This window comes from Mytilus galloprovincialis, chromosome 1 (assembly GCF_965363235.1).
Source record: "Mytilus galloprovincialis chromosome 1, xbMytGall1.hap1.1, whole genome shotgun sequence".
NCBI lineage: Eukaryota > Metazoa > Mollusca > Bivalvia > Mytilida > Mytilidae > Mytilus > Mytilus galloprovincialis.
Window position 1 is genome coordinate 123,340,693 of NC_134838.1, and position 18,888 is coordinate 123,359,580.

General features: G+C 30.3%; 1 protein-coding gene across 5 annotated transcripts in view; it reads left to right on the forward strand.

The window, feature by feature from the left end:
* The first annotated feature begins 4,320 nt into the window (after positions 1-4,320).
* Positions 4,321-18,888, forward strand: part of LOC143056714 (regulator of G-protein signaling 22-like) — a 44,026-nt gene continuing 29,458 nt past the window's right edge. For 4 of the 5 annotated variants that reach the window (XM_076229868.1, XM_076229893.1, XM_076229887.1 and 1 more), the window contains exons 1-2: positions 4,321-4,610; positions 10,054-10,082. In XM_076229868.1, the coding sequence (XP_076085983.1) occupies positions 4,580-4,610; positions 10,054-10,082 (60 nt within the window). In that variant the 5' untranslated portion in view covers positions 4,321-4,579. Of the gene's footprint in view, positions 4,611-10,053; positions 10,083-14,637; positions 14,806-18,888 lie in introns of those variants that run through there. The other variant, XM_076229875.1, reaches the window with a different exon arrangement.

Genomic DNA, 18,888 nt, shown 5'->3' on the forward strand with positions numbered 1-18,888 from the left:
AACTGAGTTTTTCGTAGTTTCAAGCAGGGCCTTCCTATACTAACTCTCTTTAAATTAGTATAAAAAGTCTCTGTTTCAAGTGTGGTAAAATTCACAGATTTGTGACTCAAGAAAATTCCCAATAAGAGGTTAAATTTTAATATGTCAATGACATATATAAATAGCGATTTAGCCAATTCAGCTGAAACAGTCTGTTCTTTCCTGCATATTTTTTTATAGGAAAGTTATAGTTTATTCCAGGTTGGAAATGATTTCTTATCAAATTAAATTTCTCTTCGTTTGTTAATTTACGTGTTGATTTTTTTACAAAACAATGTCGTTTGTACTTATATGTAAGTCGGGGGTTGTTTCTTTAATCTGATCATTTTTATTCGTATCAATGCTAGGTCCATTATATTAAGTCGTTGGTACTTCAGAGGGGGCTGATTTGAGGCGTTTCCTGAAGGAAAGAGGGTATAAGTTACTAAAAAATTGGAATGAACGAAACTTTTAGACAAACAGATGATGGAACGGGGGTATTCATTCAATATAGAATATTTATGTGACTTTAAAACTTTAAAATTATTTTTGAATTTTGGCATCACAGTAAAAAAATATTATTGGTCGAGAAAAGTTATTATACAAACTTTAAAAATTTAGATAAACGTAATGTAAAAAAAGTATAAATTACTTGCTAAAACATCTAAGATTGAGGACTGTACCTTCATTTTTACACCTTAACATCAAAGAAATCGACCAAGTAATTAGCGATTGTTGATTACATGTTCATTGTATAAACATAGCTGTCAAGATACATGTATTTAACCTTAAGGTAAGTAATGACAACTTTATGACTGGTGATTACGATAGACAAATTCATTTGATCGACGAATTTAGTTTTCAAAATGTTCATTGTTTGGTACATGGTGCACCATTTTTGCAAACCCAGGGGGTGGTCACCGGCACCGGGTGACCACCCCCTGGATCCGCCTCTGGTCATAGTGTCTCAAAATCTTTACATACTTTAACAACCGAGGCTCAAATCCATTAAATAAACTAGTAAAAAGTATTCTTTTCAAACGTTTTTTTGTGATGTATAAATGTCATAAATACACATCTACTGAGTGACGTTCATTTTCTATATCGAGATTACTCTATCTATATTTCACATTAGACTTTTTCATTCAGTCTGCCCATGACGTTAAGGATTATGTACCCTTGTGTTGATTCAATGTTAAACGAAATATATGAGAATTTATAAGAAAATCCACAGCCTTCCCTCCTCGTACTCTCAATTTTGGCAATTCGGTGCTTAATAGATAGAGGATTATTGCATACAGTGCTAGCAATGATTTCCTTAAAACAAGTACATGTATATGAATTTTATATATGGTGCGCTCGACTCAAGTTGTGTGAATCAGCACAATTTTTTTTAATAATCAGGTTTATTTATGACTTTTCTATAAACAATAAACGCTAGTAAATCATAGAAACACAAGTGAGTGATCTATGCTTAAAATTTCATACGAAAAATCTTTGTATTAATATTAAAATCTTGGTTTTATTTACCACAAAATCCTATTTTTCTATTCAATAAATGCAATGGACAATAAATAATGACGCTTGTTGTTCATATGGCAACAGAAAGGGTCATAAACCTTAAATTACTAAATCTCTGGGATGTGTTTTAGTTGATTTTACTTCCTGGTGCATGATTTTTTTTTTATCATTAATTTGTTTTGGTGTTCAGTGTTAAACGGTTTTAGCTTTCTGTAACTGCGAATACTCTCGAATCGTACTTTCGTGTCATTTTGACCTGTTGAGATAATTTGTAATGATTTTTTTGTTATTTAATGTTAACTTGGCCTATTTAGTGTTATATCTCGTCTCTTTATTTTCAATACTTACCAGCTTTGATAAGTGTTGGTATGACTGAATTTCCACTTCTGTTCTCGTCCTATGAACACTGACAAATTATTTATTTTGTAAAACATATTTCCGTATTTTATTTTAAGGAATGACTGTAATATTTTTTCTGTCTATGAAGAAATAACATAAAAAAATGTGGTGCACACTGAATAACGCGCGTAGCGGGTTATTTAACAGTGTGCACCACATTTTTTTTTATGTTATTTCGAATAGACAGAAAAAATATTACAGTCATTTCTTAGAATTTAATTCTAAATACCATTTTAAACCGTAGAAAACCATGAAAAAACGTTGATGACGTCACGGTCACATGACTAAATTATGTCTATGGGCTCATAACAAAATAACGTCAGCCAAATAGAAGACACATAACATCCAAAATTAAATTATTACTGTATACCTTACAACAAAATTATTTTCATTCACCTGTGTACATTATATATTTTATTTGGAGGCATTTTGTCCAAGGTTATGGTGGTCTTAACTTCTCACCCTTATCGTTTCAGTATTAATTTTGTATTTGCATTGTTTCGTAGATCAAATCACTATATGTTCACTTAATTATGTTAATATGTTTTACGATTGAGTTAAGCCATTTCAATTGATATGTTTTTGTGTGTCTTTCTACGTTGTGATGTTACACTATTGTTTCAGGTATAAAGGCTGAAGGTTTACCTATTAAAACATTTAACCTGCTGTACCATTCCTGATGTTCAGTGGTTGTTGTTATTTGATGTGGTTAACATCTGTAGCCCGGGGGGTTCTAGGGGTTCTATCGACCCCCCTTGAAAACAAATAAGCACTGTTAAAGTTGACGTTTTGTTTGAATTGTTACTGTTTCAGTTGAGTATGACTTATATCTATGGCAAGCCGTTTTGCTATTTATTCTTACTTCAAGATATCTCATAAACTTTATAAGATATCTTATATAGTTTATAAGATATCTCATATAGTTTATAAGATATCTCATATAGTTTATAAGATATCTCATATAATTTATCATATATCTTATATAATTGTCTTTATAAGATATCTCATAAACTATATAAGATATCTTATAAACTATATGAGATATCTCATAAACTATATAATATATCTTATAAACTATATGAGATATCTTATAAACTATATAAGATATCTTATATAATTTTTTTTTATAAGATATCTCATATACTTTATAAGATATCTTATAAACTTTAGAAGATATCTTATAAATTTTAGGAGATATCTTATATAATATATAAGATATCTAATATAATATATAAGATATCTAATATAATATATAAGATATCTAATATAATATATAAGATATTTCATATAATATATAAGATATCTCATAGAAATGAAATTATATAAGATATCTTATATATTATAGGAGATATCTTATTTAGTTTATAAGATATCTCCTAAAGTTTATAAGATATCTTCTAAAGTTTATAAGATACCTTATATAGTTTATAAGATATCTTATATAGTTTATAAGATATCTTAAATAGTTTATAAGATATCTTATATAGTTTATCAGATATCTTATATAGTTTATCATATATCTTATATAATTGTCTTTTTGAGATATCTCATAAACTATATAAGATATCTTATAAACTATATGAGATATCTTATAAACTTATAAATTATAAGATATCTAATATAAAAATTGTTTATACTATATTTCCAAGGATTTGTATAGTTTACTATACAAATCCTTGATATTTCATATACTTTATAAGATATCTTATATGACATTGTGACTTGGATGGAGAATTGTCTCATTGGCACTCATAATGTATATATCATGGCATAAGATTTAACACATTAAGACAGCTACGGTGTTCCATACAAGTCGTCAGCACCGTACGTGAAAATGATACAATTCTAAGGAATCTAAAGATACCCTCAAAAGTATCTACATATCAAAATTTGTGACTAGTCTAATTATCCAGCGTTTATTTATATTAACTAAATATAGTGTGTTCGTTCTTCAACTATTCAATTATAAGTGTTGAATTTAAAACAATAAATTTAAAGGTTACAGTTATCACAAAAATCTAACGTCAACACGTTAACACCTAAGCAATTTTGTCTTGACGAATCAATATCATCGATCAGTATTCCTTATGACCCTTCATAATTTCTTGGTTCAAATATAATTTATTATTGAAATATTAAAAATCAAAATTTAAATTCAAAGTTATCCATATAGTATTCGTATTCAAGTTCTTTTCACTATTTGATAATTAATTTGCACTCAATAATTCTATATTTGTGATATTGTAGATTACTAAATGTCTTGTTTAGATAACCGTATCAATTAAACTATTCAAATTTGCGAACATATGATCAGATAATTTGGTAAAGAGATCAATGGGTTGTTGCTATAGTAGTTCCCAGGTATGCTGCTAACCTGTGTAAAGGTATCGACTCCGATCAAAAGCCAAAATTCACCTTATTCAATTTTTCAATGATATAAGATACTATGAAATCGAAGTTGCTTGGATATACGTTACAGGTATTTTGTGAAGTCATATCTTCCTCGACCGAAGTGACATCTTAAGATATTGAGTATTTGTTTAACCCTACATATGGAAGTAGTTACTTAAAAAGTCATTGCTAACTGTTAAAGGATGTAAAGATATGCATGTGATAAAAAGGGAGACAGTACAATCTCATTATGCCGTCTGTCGTGGTGTATGCTAAATTGGGTAGGTAGATGTTTCCTTTTTATGACATTTTTTTTTATACAACAATGTATTTTAAATATGAACCAAAAACAAAATCTTTTTGAAAATTTTCATATTGTCTAAAAATGTAATTTTGAAATCAAGATGACATATCTCATCATTAGGTCAACATTATAGTTGAATGTTTAGAAAAGTGAAAATACTTTGAAATTAATGAGTAATGTATTTATATGAAATATGCATATCGCGTAGACATTTTTAAAGGAAAAGATACAAGAACATGGACATTTTTAAAAGTATGTTCAAAACTGCTATCCAAGAGGACGTTTTAGAGATTGAATGGAAAATATATATAACTCTTACTGGAAATAACTTACTATGCAGAATGAATTTAGTTCATTGTTGAAGGCCGTACGTTGACTGTAGCATATATATATGTTACTTTCAACGTTACTTGGTCTCTGGTGGAGACGGTTGTTTCATTAGCAATCATACCACATCTACCAAAAGTGTAAAATGAAACATTATATAAAAAAAAGCTTGCGCTTTTTCGATAAAGCAAACGATTTATTCGGTCTGTAATCACCCCTGCAATTTTTAATCAACAGATATCTGACTAAGGCGGGATGAATATACTGGGTTGTTTCTTATGGTTTATTTCTACTATTGTATGATTGGAAGCCAACCAAATAGATTGCTGTTTGAAATATGAATAAATCAATCAATCAAATACAGCTTTCCTGGTATGCTTACTTTCTGTACTGTCAAATACTTGAGTTGCTTAATTCACGGAAGCGGTATTATTGTATAAGGATGGGGTTTATACGAATTCAATGAAGAAAATAGCTGCATATAAATATGAACAGCAAATGCGATGTCATCTAAGAAATTCTTAAATTACTATGCTTTGTATGGGGTATATAATTGTTAAAGTTTTATATATACTCTTTCTGTACAAGTTTATATGCATTATCTGGTGTGTATTATCATGATTTCTTTTATGAACTAAAGTTTAATTTAAAATGTTGAATGGAAGTTTAAATATACTTCACAAGTTTGTTAAACCGTTTTATGATGAATATGAGGACTTTAAGCTGGCTACAATAACTTGAGTAATCAAAATAAATATTCATTACAAATCATGGTTGCATGTTTTTTGTCGACTTACAACATCGGTATTAAATGTTGTTTATTATGCGTGTTCTATAATGTATACAAACTAAAGATAAATGAAATTCTTGTGAGAACTTGTATTAACTATGAATTGACACCATCAATTGCATTATGTTTGAAGGGTTGTAACATATTCAAAACGTTTAAAATAACAAGTATCTTATCAAGAAATATCTCATATCTCGAAATCAAGAAAACATCATTAAGCCACTCTAATTAAAAAAAAAAAAACAACACCACCAAACATCGAGTCTCATTTCATTCGTCATCATTTCTTGATACTATTTCAAAAGATAGCCGTACAGTTTATCAATTAAGAAAAGACATATTAAGGAACATTAAAGGAGGACTACCGTATATTTACCAGCTATCATAATGTGCGTTATCCGGTTCAAACCTAACGGGATTCAGGGAACGGGGACAAAACGCGTTCTCATTCAAATCTTTCTTAAACGGCATGAATTGAAAGCCGTGCTATAGACATAGATATAAGAAGGTGTGCCACAGTGGTATGAGTGCCAATGAGACAACTCTCCATCCTTCAAGATCATTCAAATCATAATGTGTAAAGGTAAACCATTATACGGTCTTCAACACGGAGAATTGGCTCACACCGAACAGCAAGTTATAAAGGGCCCCAACAAATGACTAGTATAAAACCATTCAAACGGGAAAACCAACGGCCTAATCTATATAAAACGAGACACGTTCATGAACCACATCAACAAACGACAACCACTGAGCATAAGGTTCCTGACTTAGGACAGGAGCAAACAGGTGCAGCGGGTTTAAACGTTTTCATAGGTACCAACCTTCACCCTAACATGAAACAATAGTATAACATCACAACATAGAAATGTATACATTTTAATTTCCAAATATGGTTTTCGCCCAGCGTTACTAAGTTTTCCGTCACACAGATGCCCTTTTTATTTGCTCCCAATTTGTCAAAGAAGCAAAAGAAAAAGAAAAGAAGAAAAGGCGAAAATGTTCGAGTCAACTATAGCCTTTCTGTTCAAATCCATTGAATTGCATATCACAAAAACATGTATACGTCAATAGCAAATAGATTTATCGTGTTGACCGATTGTTGTCCTGGACAAAAACAATATTTGACCTTAATCTTTCTGTATTTCGAGATCAGACATTATTAAATGTGTAAGGATTAAAGTTTTAATTGCGACGGGAAGCATAGCCTTTCTTTGGCTTATCCTTAACCTGATAACTATCGTCGGGATGCCTTGGGACAAGCAGTTTGAGAAACATCTTGATATTGAATCTTTAACAGGTAAGACAGTACTTTCTGAGTAGACAGCCCAAAACAAATGATACTATTTCGATTGTTAGTCCAATGGTACACGACCGGAGCAAAAGAGACACACTAATCTATAGCAATAATCTTATACAGTTATAGGCGACGAAGCTCAATGTTTACAGTATAATTGTGGTTATTTCATTCGTACGGTAAGCCCATGTATTTTTGTTAACATAACATCAAATGCACCACGGAATCATAAGATTAGGCAAACGGACTAACATACCAAAGAACTGGAGGAGAGTTAAATTTTATGTATTGATGACTTTCCACCGGCATATGAGTATGGAAGATGTCATCAAACAAGAACTTTGAAAACTTTCGCAGAAATAGAAATAGGCATATGGTAGGCATATAGGAGAATTCCGATGCTAGTTGCATTATTGTAAACAGTTTTATGATTAGAATGTGAGTTATTTTTAGGTTTTCGTGGATTTTGTTAGGTACGAGCGCCTTTGTCTAGCAATTATAATTTGAAGAAATCGAATCAAATTTAAACGAAACGTAAGAAGATTCAATGCAAGACGAATTTATAAAGTACAATTTTTGGTTGACATAGAGAAAACAATTGTTTCCAGGTTCCAAAAAATGGTAAATGTGAAACCATTGCTAGAAGGAAGTTTTTAAATTATCTATAAAATCTGTATTCCATGCTGAATACAATTAATAACAAAAAAAGTTCTTTCCATGTAACAGTTTTCAAAGTGTTCTTCGTTTCTATGATCAAACATTGAAAATGAAATGATTTTGGTGTGCAAGGATGTTAGGAGTAGGATAGCTCTACGTTTTGTTTTGAGGAGAACACGTGTAGAAGCAAGTGGCACACTGTATACACTTTGACTGATAATTCTGTTCCTTTCTCCCATATTTCGTATTTACCAATCTTTCCCCAGATCAAACCTTGGTATATTTTAATTTGATTTCAAGTCTTCCATGATCAATATCATGACAGTTGATTGCATGATTAAGTCATATGAACAATACAAGTTCTACGGCTTCTTCGTCTATAATTTGCGTGTTACGTCCATTTGCTTTAGTAAATGTCTTAATTGTAACAGGAACAATCTTAATTGAAAATCAGTGTATAAAAGGTTATTCATAATTGTCATATTGTAAACGTGTACCAGAATAAGTACCCACTGATTAAGAACTACCAATGCATTCTAAGGGAACATCTAATTTCAGCCATTTAATAACGGAAAAGGCAACACGAACTGCATTGAAAATGTAATTCATTTCATGTTCAAATAAAGTTTAAATAAAAGAACCACTATATACAGATAGTAATCAATAAAAAAAAAAACAGGATGGTGTTTGATTGTCCACGAGACAACTCTCACCAGAGACCCAAGACGTATTTTATAAGAAGCCGCTGAATTAAATCCGCGTCAGCTAGTTCTATACTAGGATTGCCGTAGAAAGAGCACGAAGCGCTTACCGTGGGCCATTCGAACTTAGTACCTCTTAATGAGAGAGAGAGTAGTATGCTCTCAGCTCGTGGAATCTTTTCAACTCTTTGAGAAGTACTTACTTTATCATAGGCCAAAATGGTTTGGGACTGAGTTTTTAAAATTACCTATTAGTTTCTTTCTCTTTTTAAAATCCTTTCCTTTTCAATTATCCTAAATGAAATGTTGCTTGTTTCATTCTGGTCGACCCACTTTACAAAACCTATACCTGATATAAAAATAAATGCTCTTAGCCCGATTATGAAAATACTGATATTTGCCACTGGACGTTTTACTGTCAGACAAACAACAAACAGTTTCTGGTTTAGTCTATCCGGATATTTTTCTCTCCGCTAGATTCCATCACTTAGAATTGAAGTTTCCGGTTTACCCTTAAAGTATGGACAGAAGTCATTAATTACTCAAAAGGTTTCCAGATTTGATGTGTAAATTTTCATTTCAAGTGACACATCAAGACTCTAAGATCAGGGTAGACAGAGCGCTAAAGTATACCATACCTTTTGACCTTTGACCTTTTTCTTATCCCGAGATGAATTTTGCATTAGCATCATAAAGTTCTGTTGACCTACCTTTGCCTTTGACATTGGGGTAAGATTTCAAAAAATATCAGGAAATGACTCTGATAATTTTTCTCATGCTCCTGCTGCCCTGCAGGTATTGATTATCATACATGTTCAAAGATAGAGAAGTAACAGTTAATCAGTTGACCAGCTTTTGGCACAATTATTAGATTTGATTCCATTGCATTTAGGACAATTTAATAAATTTGTGAATATTACAACCCCTTTTCAAACTGTGGACCTTGTTTACACTGGTAAGTGGTAACTTTTTAGGTAAAAATTGTAAAGTGAATCCAGCAATGAAGCTGAATGCATAATTGATATTCTATTAGACTATTGCTATTTTGGGATAATCTAATCTAACAAATTGATCTTGGTGCAAGCAACTACTGATAGTTGTAAATCACATTATTAGAAAATAGCATTCTAGTGGCATAATTATAGCATTTGTGGATTAATTCCATTTGCCTTGACAATAATAAAGTCACTCACAGTAGAAGAATGTAGTGCAAGTATTTCAAAAGTGAAACATTTCAAGAAAGAAATTAGAATATTAAGACAAATCATGCAAATTGTTAACAACAAAAAATATATATTAATGAATATGCCTGGTACTTATATCCAAACAGGAAAATAAAGTTTTCTAAAAAAAAACCACCTAAGAATGTATGTGTGTCAACTGTTACATGCTGAGAAAAATATGTGGTAGGTAGGAATTTTTTGTTTATATTTCTAATATTTTTTTTACATTTAGTTTATGGGAAAAACGTTGTAACTTAAAATGTAGTGCTTAATAAAAAATGGCAAAATAAACTTTATGGTAGGTGATTAAATTAGTATAGGTAGAGGTACAGTGAACACACATACATTTTTATTTGGCCCAAACATGGCTTTAGTTATACTTCACCAAAGACCTTTTTAATAATGATTTTTTTCTTTTCTTTCAGATCCCGATGAGGTGACACTTGATGATGTGGTAAGTAAAAAATATCAACGATTAAAAAAAGATGGATTTCTGTGATTTATTGATTTGTCTGTTCTTATTATATTTGGAAACCTAACATATTTTGTTATACCCTGAATTTAGAGCTGAAACCTCAGTCAGGAGAGATGTTTCTGACAAAGGCTTCAATAAATTCATCTAAATGTAACTGGTATATTTTGTAATGTACATGTATTTGCATAGTGAGGTTATCAACATCATAAATTTTAATAAAAAAACATGAAAGGATAAATGCCAAAGTTGTTACATAAAAGCAATATGAGTCTTGAAAAAGGTAGCTTTTTAAACCTGATGTTTTATATGTATAATATTAATGCATTTTTAAAATGCTAACTCTTGACATTTATCGATTGGAATATTCAACTGCTATTAAATTTCTGGTGTAGTTTTGAAAAATCAATGGAAACAAAGTCATTGATGTTGAATATCACCATGAAATATTGAAAATGTATAAAATTTTGCGCAATATTTTATAAATTTATTGACTTTATTGATTAAAAATGTATTTTAATTATTTTAAATACTTAATATTTCAATGAGGAAAATTAGGAAATAGTACCTTAAAGAAATATGAGACGAAATTTAACACCCTATTTTTTAAATGGGAAATTACAAGAATTTGATTTGTTTGTTTATTTCATTTTGTTACATTTAATAAATATGGTATAAAACTTTCATTTTTTTTTTAATTAATGGCTTCATTTATTTATTTATTTCCATGGAGACATTCTTATTATCTTTTGCCGTTAAAATAATATTTGCTTGACAGATTAAAAGGTAAAATAAACAAAAAGATAATCTTTGTAGCAAGTGATTAATTTTCTATTCAGAATAAAAATCTATGCACAATTGTATAATCGTTTACAAAAGTTCGTCATAATTGCTGGTTTCCATGAGGTAACCAAATAGAAATGAGCATTTCACACGTAAAGTTAATTTCCCCTTCAGCACAGATCTAAAAGGTTTTAAGTTTATTGATGTCAGAGTTTGTAAAAAGGTGGATTACTATATTGACAAGAAAAAGAAAACATTGAGATGGAACATTCTCATTATTAGAAAAAGTAAATAAAAAGAACAATATTTCAAAGACTAATTGGTAAATATTTAATTATAACAGTCAATATCTAGATATCGGCCATAAAAGTGTAAACATTCACATAACTATAATTACAAACAATATTGTCTTGTAGATCCATTAATTGTTTTATACACATTGTATATTAATACAGACTTTATACAGTTAACAAAGACTTTAATTGGTTAATATATTTTTATTTGAGATTTAAATAACCAAATAAAAGTTTACAGTACAGACCACTTGAATGACTTCAAACATTTTTTGCTTTAATCAGAGTGTTGTGTTGGGAGAACACACTTTATAGAGGTTGTTATAACTAATCAGAAGGAATCTCAGAATCCAACATAGATTTAACACAAATAACTATGAGTACTCATTTACAAAAAATTGTATCATTATCCTGGTTTTAGTTTGAAAAATACATTCAAAATCCCCACATGCGACAATAGTAGCCTTGTACGAGATAAAGACTTTAGAAAGCTGTTTTTGTAAAGAAATCTTGCTAGAATGAAAGAAAAATTATTAGGACAGTGCCTTAGTCCATAAAATATAGGTTCCCATTGCTTTTCTTCACACAATTTGTACTTATCTCCCTTTCCAATAAATTCTGCACTGAAAATACTTGTCAGTTTATTTTATTCAGCTAGAGCTACAGTGGCAAATCCAGGGGAGGGTTCGGGGGGTTGGAACCCCCTTTTTTTGGACAATCAATGCATTTGAATGGGGACATATACTTGGAAACCCCCCCCCTTTTTTGTCCTGGGTTGGGAACCCCCCTTTTTAAAATGGCTGGATCCGCCCCTGAGCTATAGAAATTATATTAGTGCAGAGTGAACTAGTAATAAAAAGTAAGGCTGCACATATCCACCAATCATGATGAGCTATAATTTTAAATTCTGATTACCATGTTATCTTCATAAAATCAGACAAGGCAAAAATGTTCAGAAAGTCAAGATCTACATTCTGTATATTTCAATCAAAATTGTAATTCCTTTTAGGAGTATAATTGCCCATGAAAGATAATTTTACCATTTTTTGTGTGTTTTTGCCTATTATCTTGAAAATTTTAAGAGATAAAGAGAGAAACTAACGTTTTACTGCTGTTTGTTTAATGCCCAGTGGCAAATATTTCACTCCTTCATGACAAAAACAGTTTTAAAAGTAGGTTATGGGAGATTGGAATGAAGTATAGAAAATTTTTTATTGTCACCGAAAATATATAATAAGAGTGAATGGTTATCACTGCAAGGAGGAAAGGGGAAAGTTGTAATGCAATAGGTTATCTTCAGATCTTGCATATAATTATTAGGAAAAAAATTAAAAGATATCAAAGGGGAAACCATAAACATTATGTCAAACAAATTTGGACAACTCAAAGAAAAAAAGATATTGTTGACAAACACACTGCACTCAAATTAGAACCTAATTAAACAGACATTTTTTTATTCTAATCACTTCTTAATATACAGATGAGAGATATCTTATGATTAATTTTTTTCCATTATGCAAATTTGAAGACATTTATGGGAGTTTATTTGTTGGTTATTCAGAAATGACCTTTCTTTAGATTAATTTAATCAATTGAGAGCATTGGATGATTGTATGCACTGTTAATCAAATTCTTGGTGTAGATTTTAAAGGATTCATAGATTTGCTTTTTTGAAAATATCTTTATTTACAGAAAGTTATGAAAAAAATATGCATTTTTTAAAGAATTTAGATGAAAGGAGAAGGTTCCTTCACCCATAACTTTGGTCCTTTTAAATCTGAAATTCATTCTGTAAACCAACTTATTTTCGCGGATACTTTATTTCGCATTTTACCAATTCTAGTCCATTTTGGTGCCTTTTAAAATTCTTGATTTTCTTATTTACTTGATGTATAGATAATAACGATTTACTTATTCGCTACGATTTATATTCCCGTTATTTTTCTCTTTGCGAAAATAAATCGCTTGCGAAAATAAGTTGATTTACAGTAACTGGGACAATTATGAAGCAGATATACAATTATAAGTATTATTCTTTTAAAAATAATATTTACTCAACAATTGAATTAGACAAAAATACACCACTATAGGGCTGTTTCTTGGTGTTACTGACTCTGCTCCTTTGAAATCTAAGACAGGTTCAACAACAAGATTGGATACTTATTATATCAACTGTTTCTTAGACCAAACTAAAATGTTTTCCCATCTAAATTAGATTCTCTATCAAGTACTCCTTTGAACAAACAGAAGTCTTTCTTTAAGTTAATTTGATTCTCTATGAAGTGCTCCTGAGAACAAGCTGAAATGTTTCTTCAACTACATTAGATACCTTAGCAAGTGCTCCTTATATATCAAACTGATTAGTTTTATTGATAAGTTTTAAAGTTACCTCTGAAATGCTAAATTTGCAAACATTTTGAACACAATGAAGAAAAAATTGTTAATTTTACAGTATAGAATCCAAATTACAGTGGTGGAAACATGGACAGCAGCTTAATAACAATAGACAATTTTTTAGAAATTGTTTTAAAGCTATTAACATAATTCTCGAAATATAAAGTTTTTAAATCCAAACTGTTCTCAAAAAGTGATAACAAGAATTGTACAACATATGCTTATTTTCTAGTAAACCATTAAATTAACTTTACAATTTGAAACAGTGAACCGAAATACTAAACAGGAGTTTGAATTTCAATTAACTTTAATTCAATATTTAAATCATGCAGTCTTTAACTGTCTAGGACCTGTAGAGAATATATTGCCAAGTTTTGCTTTCCATGAAATAAATGTAATAAATAATATTCAAATGTCTGCTTTATTACATATGTATTAAGGTGATTTGTAGTGTGTTGTTAAGGAAGATGATTTATAAACCTTACCAGAAGTAGAATATTCATAAATCTTGTTTAAGGTCAGAAAATATATTGCAGCAGCTATTTTTTTTGTTGTAAGGGAAGCAACTCTATTTGATCTCTCAATATTATTCCAAAGCATAATATCTAACTAGGTTATCTCCCTTGTACTATAATTTGTATATATAAGGTTTGTTTTAAAATATTTTAAACTTAAAATTAAACACAGTAAACCTGCACTAAACAACCGTTCTGACACATTATTTTCTGAACAGCATTTAAATTCCACAGCTATATCTTGATATAGTATCAGTTAATTAAACTTCAGTGCAAATGGATTGTTAATTACTTTACCTTATCACTTATATTATCCTTATTTTATTGAATAATAATTAATAGTTGATATTTTGAATGTTTTTTAATTAAAGACTAGAATGGGTATGAACAGATAAGGGAAATGGTTCGTGAAATAGATAAATTTGTATTGTTCTTGGTAAGTTCAATTACACGGAACATTAATTATTTGTTAAGTCCCTATACTGTAAGGTGACAAATTCATTTACAATAGTAAATTGCTAGAGAACTTGATATCTAGTATTTGGAGAGTTTATTTCCATAAGTATTGCAATGATAAACTAATACAAAAGTGTGGATTGGACATTAAGTGCTGACATTTTAGTTATGGTTGGATAAGAATGATGCATGATTTACTAATGGATTAATATGGAAGAGAACACCACAGGCTTCAAAATTGTTGAAACAGTGAGAAGAGAGCCGGTATGTTACACCACTGTCCAGGTTAGGGGAGGGTTGGCACTTTTAGCATATTTAACCCCCACATTCTTTTTTATGTGCTTGTCCAATTTCAGGAGTCTGTAGTTCAGTAGTTCAGTGGTTGTCATTGGTTCATGTGTGTCATATTATTTTTCATAAATAGTTTTGTTATAAAAAAGGCTGTTAAATTTCTCAATTGAATTGTTTCATATTTTCAAGGTGGGAGCATTTGTAGCAGATTATATGATATGGGTTTTGTGCATTGTTGAAGGCAATAAAGATGATATTCCCATATTTGCCTACAAACTTATACAATTGTACAAGTACACACATGCATAGCTTCTAATTTGAATTCTGAGGGGTAGAGCAGAATTTTAGTATATGTTTAAGCTCTTAGAAGTTAGAGGCATATAAATGTTGAAAATATGCCACATAGCCCTATGTTTTTACCTTTGAATAAAATAGTAGTACATATCAACTTTCCAGTCTGGGATATAATTTTTTACAAAACTTCATAGTAAAAGTGGCATATTAAAGAGTTTCCATGGGAAATAACATTGTCTATATTTACAGAACTGTAACCTGTAGGTCATATATATAATTTTTCCATCAAACTCCTCTTGACAAGACATTTGGCCATATTTTAAATTATTTTGCATAGTTTCAAGGCTATAAGAAGTGCTTTTAAATTTAATCTGTTATTATGTAGGGCCTCTATGAGGGTACACAGTAATCACATAATCAGCAAGTTTTGGCTAATGTTATATCATATAATTATTATTTTCTTAATGGTCATAAATCTTTTCCAAAAACTGATTATGAATACAATGTAATAATAAACATTACCTTAGATAATCATTTTATCAAAATAAATGAGTGAATGAAAAGATAATAATCAATCCAAAAAGCAGCAGTGTTCATTTTCTCATCAATTTGCGTCCGTTGTCCATTGTCGTCGTTGTCATCGCTGTCCGGCGTCGTCTGTTAACTTTTACAAAAATCTTCTCCTCTGAAACTACTGGGCCAAATTAATCCAAACTTGGCCACAATCATCTTTGGGGTATCTAGTTTAAAAAATGTGTCCCGTGACCCGGCCAACCAACCAAGATGGCCGCCATAGCTAAAAATAGAACATAGGGGTTAAATGCAGTTTTTGGCTTATAACTGAAATACCAAAGCATTAAGAGCAAATCTGACCGTAAAATTGTTACTCAGGTCAAAATCTGTCTGCCCTGAAATTTTCAGATGAATCGGACAACCTGTTGTTGGGTTACTGCCCCTGAATTGGTCATTTTAAGGAAATTTTGCTGTTTTTGTTATTATCTTGAATATTTTTATAAATAGAGATAATCTGTAAACATTAATAATGTACAGCAAAGTAAGACCAAAAATGAAGCCAACATGACCAAAATGGTCAGTTGACCCCCTAAGGAGTTATTGTCCTTTATAGTCAATTTTTAACAATTTTCATAAAATTTGTAAATTTTTACTAACATTTTCCACTGAAACTACTGAGCCAAGTTCATTATAGATAGAGATAATTGTAAGCAGCAAGAATGTTCAGTAAAATAAGAGGTACAAACACATCACCATCACCAAAACACAATTTTGTCATGAATCCATCTGCTTCCTTTGTGTAATATTCACATAGACCAAGGTGATCAACACAGGCTCTTTAGAGCCTCTAGTTACTTACTTTGATCATCTCCTGCAAATCTAGAACTTATTATTGTGATGTTAAATTGAAAACAGCATTAACTGGCTAGATGTTGACTGTTCTCACTAAGAATTTATGTTGTCATGATAACCAGATATAAGAAAATATCAGCCATTATTATGGAACCAAGTTATTTAGACTTATGTTACTAAAAAAAAAAATCAGATATTTGACCTGTAAAAGATACATCTTATCAAATGTTGTTTTTGAATGTAAATTTTTGGCTAAATCTATTGGATAATTTTTATAGTTGAATTTATAAAATACAAACTTTTCTTCCAAGGACTATTGTTTTGGAATTGTTAGTAAAACATATATCATCATACTGTAAAAAAATATCTACAAGTATTTTTTTTAATTCTGCAGAGTTGGGGTTATTTGTTTGCTTCCATCGATGACAACTATTTTCAATGATTCCATTAAAAACTATAATTTTGCTGCAATTAATTTTACATATTTTATTTCAATTATTTAAACAATACATTGAAAATTTGTATGTTTAATGCTGTTGGTCAAACTTCATTTTTTGTCTCCATGGTAACGAATCATTTTTATTTTTCACAAAATTACAGAATTTTTTAAGGAAATATTAATTTTGGCGAGAAATTTGTACAGATAATCAGGATTTTATATAATTTTTTAAATTGTTGAATGATACATTCTATATATAGCTCTATAAACATTGTAAAAAGCATTTTTTGAAATTTTGCAAAATTATGATTTTAGGTACTGACAGACATCATTTGGGAAAATATGTTAAATTCCAATTAATTTCAGCATGATATTGTTTTTGTTATAATTTTTTTTACAACTTTATTCATAAGTGGTATTAGTGTATTGTTTTTCAAGCATTTTTGAAACTCTATGATTAAATCAATTGGAAAAGATGCAAATTCAAGGAAATTCATACATTGTAGGTGGATTTGTTGTTATTTTTGTCGAGCCTGCAACTTTTGTTGCAGAAAGCTCGACATAGGGATAGTGATCCGGCTACGGCGGCGGCGTTAGCCAACTTTTTAAAAGCTTTATATTTTAGAGGGTGGAAGACCTGGATACTTCATACTTTGTATATAGATGCCTCATGTTACGAAGTTTCCGTCAGTCACACGTCAAATGTCCTTGACCTCATTTTCATGGTTCAGTGACCACTTAAAAAAAAAGTTCAGATTTTTTGTAATGTTGAATTCTCTCTTATTATAAGTAATAGGATAATTATATTTGGTATGTGCGTACCTTGCAAGGTCCTCATGCCCGTCAGACAGTTTTCACTTGACCTCGACCTCATTTCATGGATCAGTGAACAAGGTTAAGTTTTGGTGGTCAAGTCCATATCTCAGATACTGTAAGCAATAGGTCTAGTATATTCGGTGTATGGAAGGACTGTAAGGTGTACATGTCCAACTGGCAGGTGTCATCTGACCTTGACCTCATTTTCATGGTTCAGTGGTTATAGTTAAGTTTTTGTGTTTTGGTCTGTTTTTCTCATACTTTATGCAATAGATCTACTCTATTTGTTGTATGGAATGATTGTAAGGTGTACATGTCTAGCAGGCAGATGTCATCTGACCTTGACCTCATTTTCATGGTTGAGTGGTCAAAGTTAAGTTTTTGAGTTTTGGTCTTTTTATCTAATACTATATGCCATAGGTCAACTATATTTGGTGTATGGAAATATTTTATGATCTATATGTCAGTCCCGCAGGTTTTATTTGACCTTGACCTCATTTTCACGGTTCATTGCTCAGTGTTAAGTTTTTGTGTTTTGGTCTATTTTTCTTAAACTATAAGTAATAGGTCAACTATATTTGTTGTATGGAAGCATTGTTAGCTGTACATGTCTGCCTGGCATGGTTCATCTGACCTTGACCTCATTTTCATGGTTCATTGGTCTTTGTTTAGTTATCTTGGTTAATGTTAAGTTTATGTGACAGTTTTTAATAAAGCTTTATACTTAGGACTATCAACATAATATCAATGATTAGTAAAGAAGGCGAGACATTTCAGCATGTGCACTCTTGTTTCATTTGTTTTCAATTTAAATTAGTTTATGTATATTTTTTAACAATAAAATGTTTGAAAAAAATGATTGCTTCAATTTTGATGCATATATCTGCAAAGTGTTATTCATTTTTCAACAATACATGTAATTAATTGCACCTTTTCTACCTAAAAAATATGAAACTTTGGTTGCTTAGCAATCAGAAATAAATAGGAGTCCAAGTGTTTTAAGATAAGTTTAGTTATATATTAACCTTATATTTTCTTAAAAATAAGGTCAATATTAAATAACTTGCTGGTAATTGTTGCTATGAAGATTTAAAAATTAGTCAAAACTTGAAAAAAGGGCTTATTTTAGACCTCTTATAGAT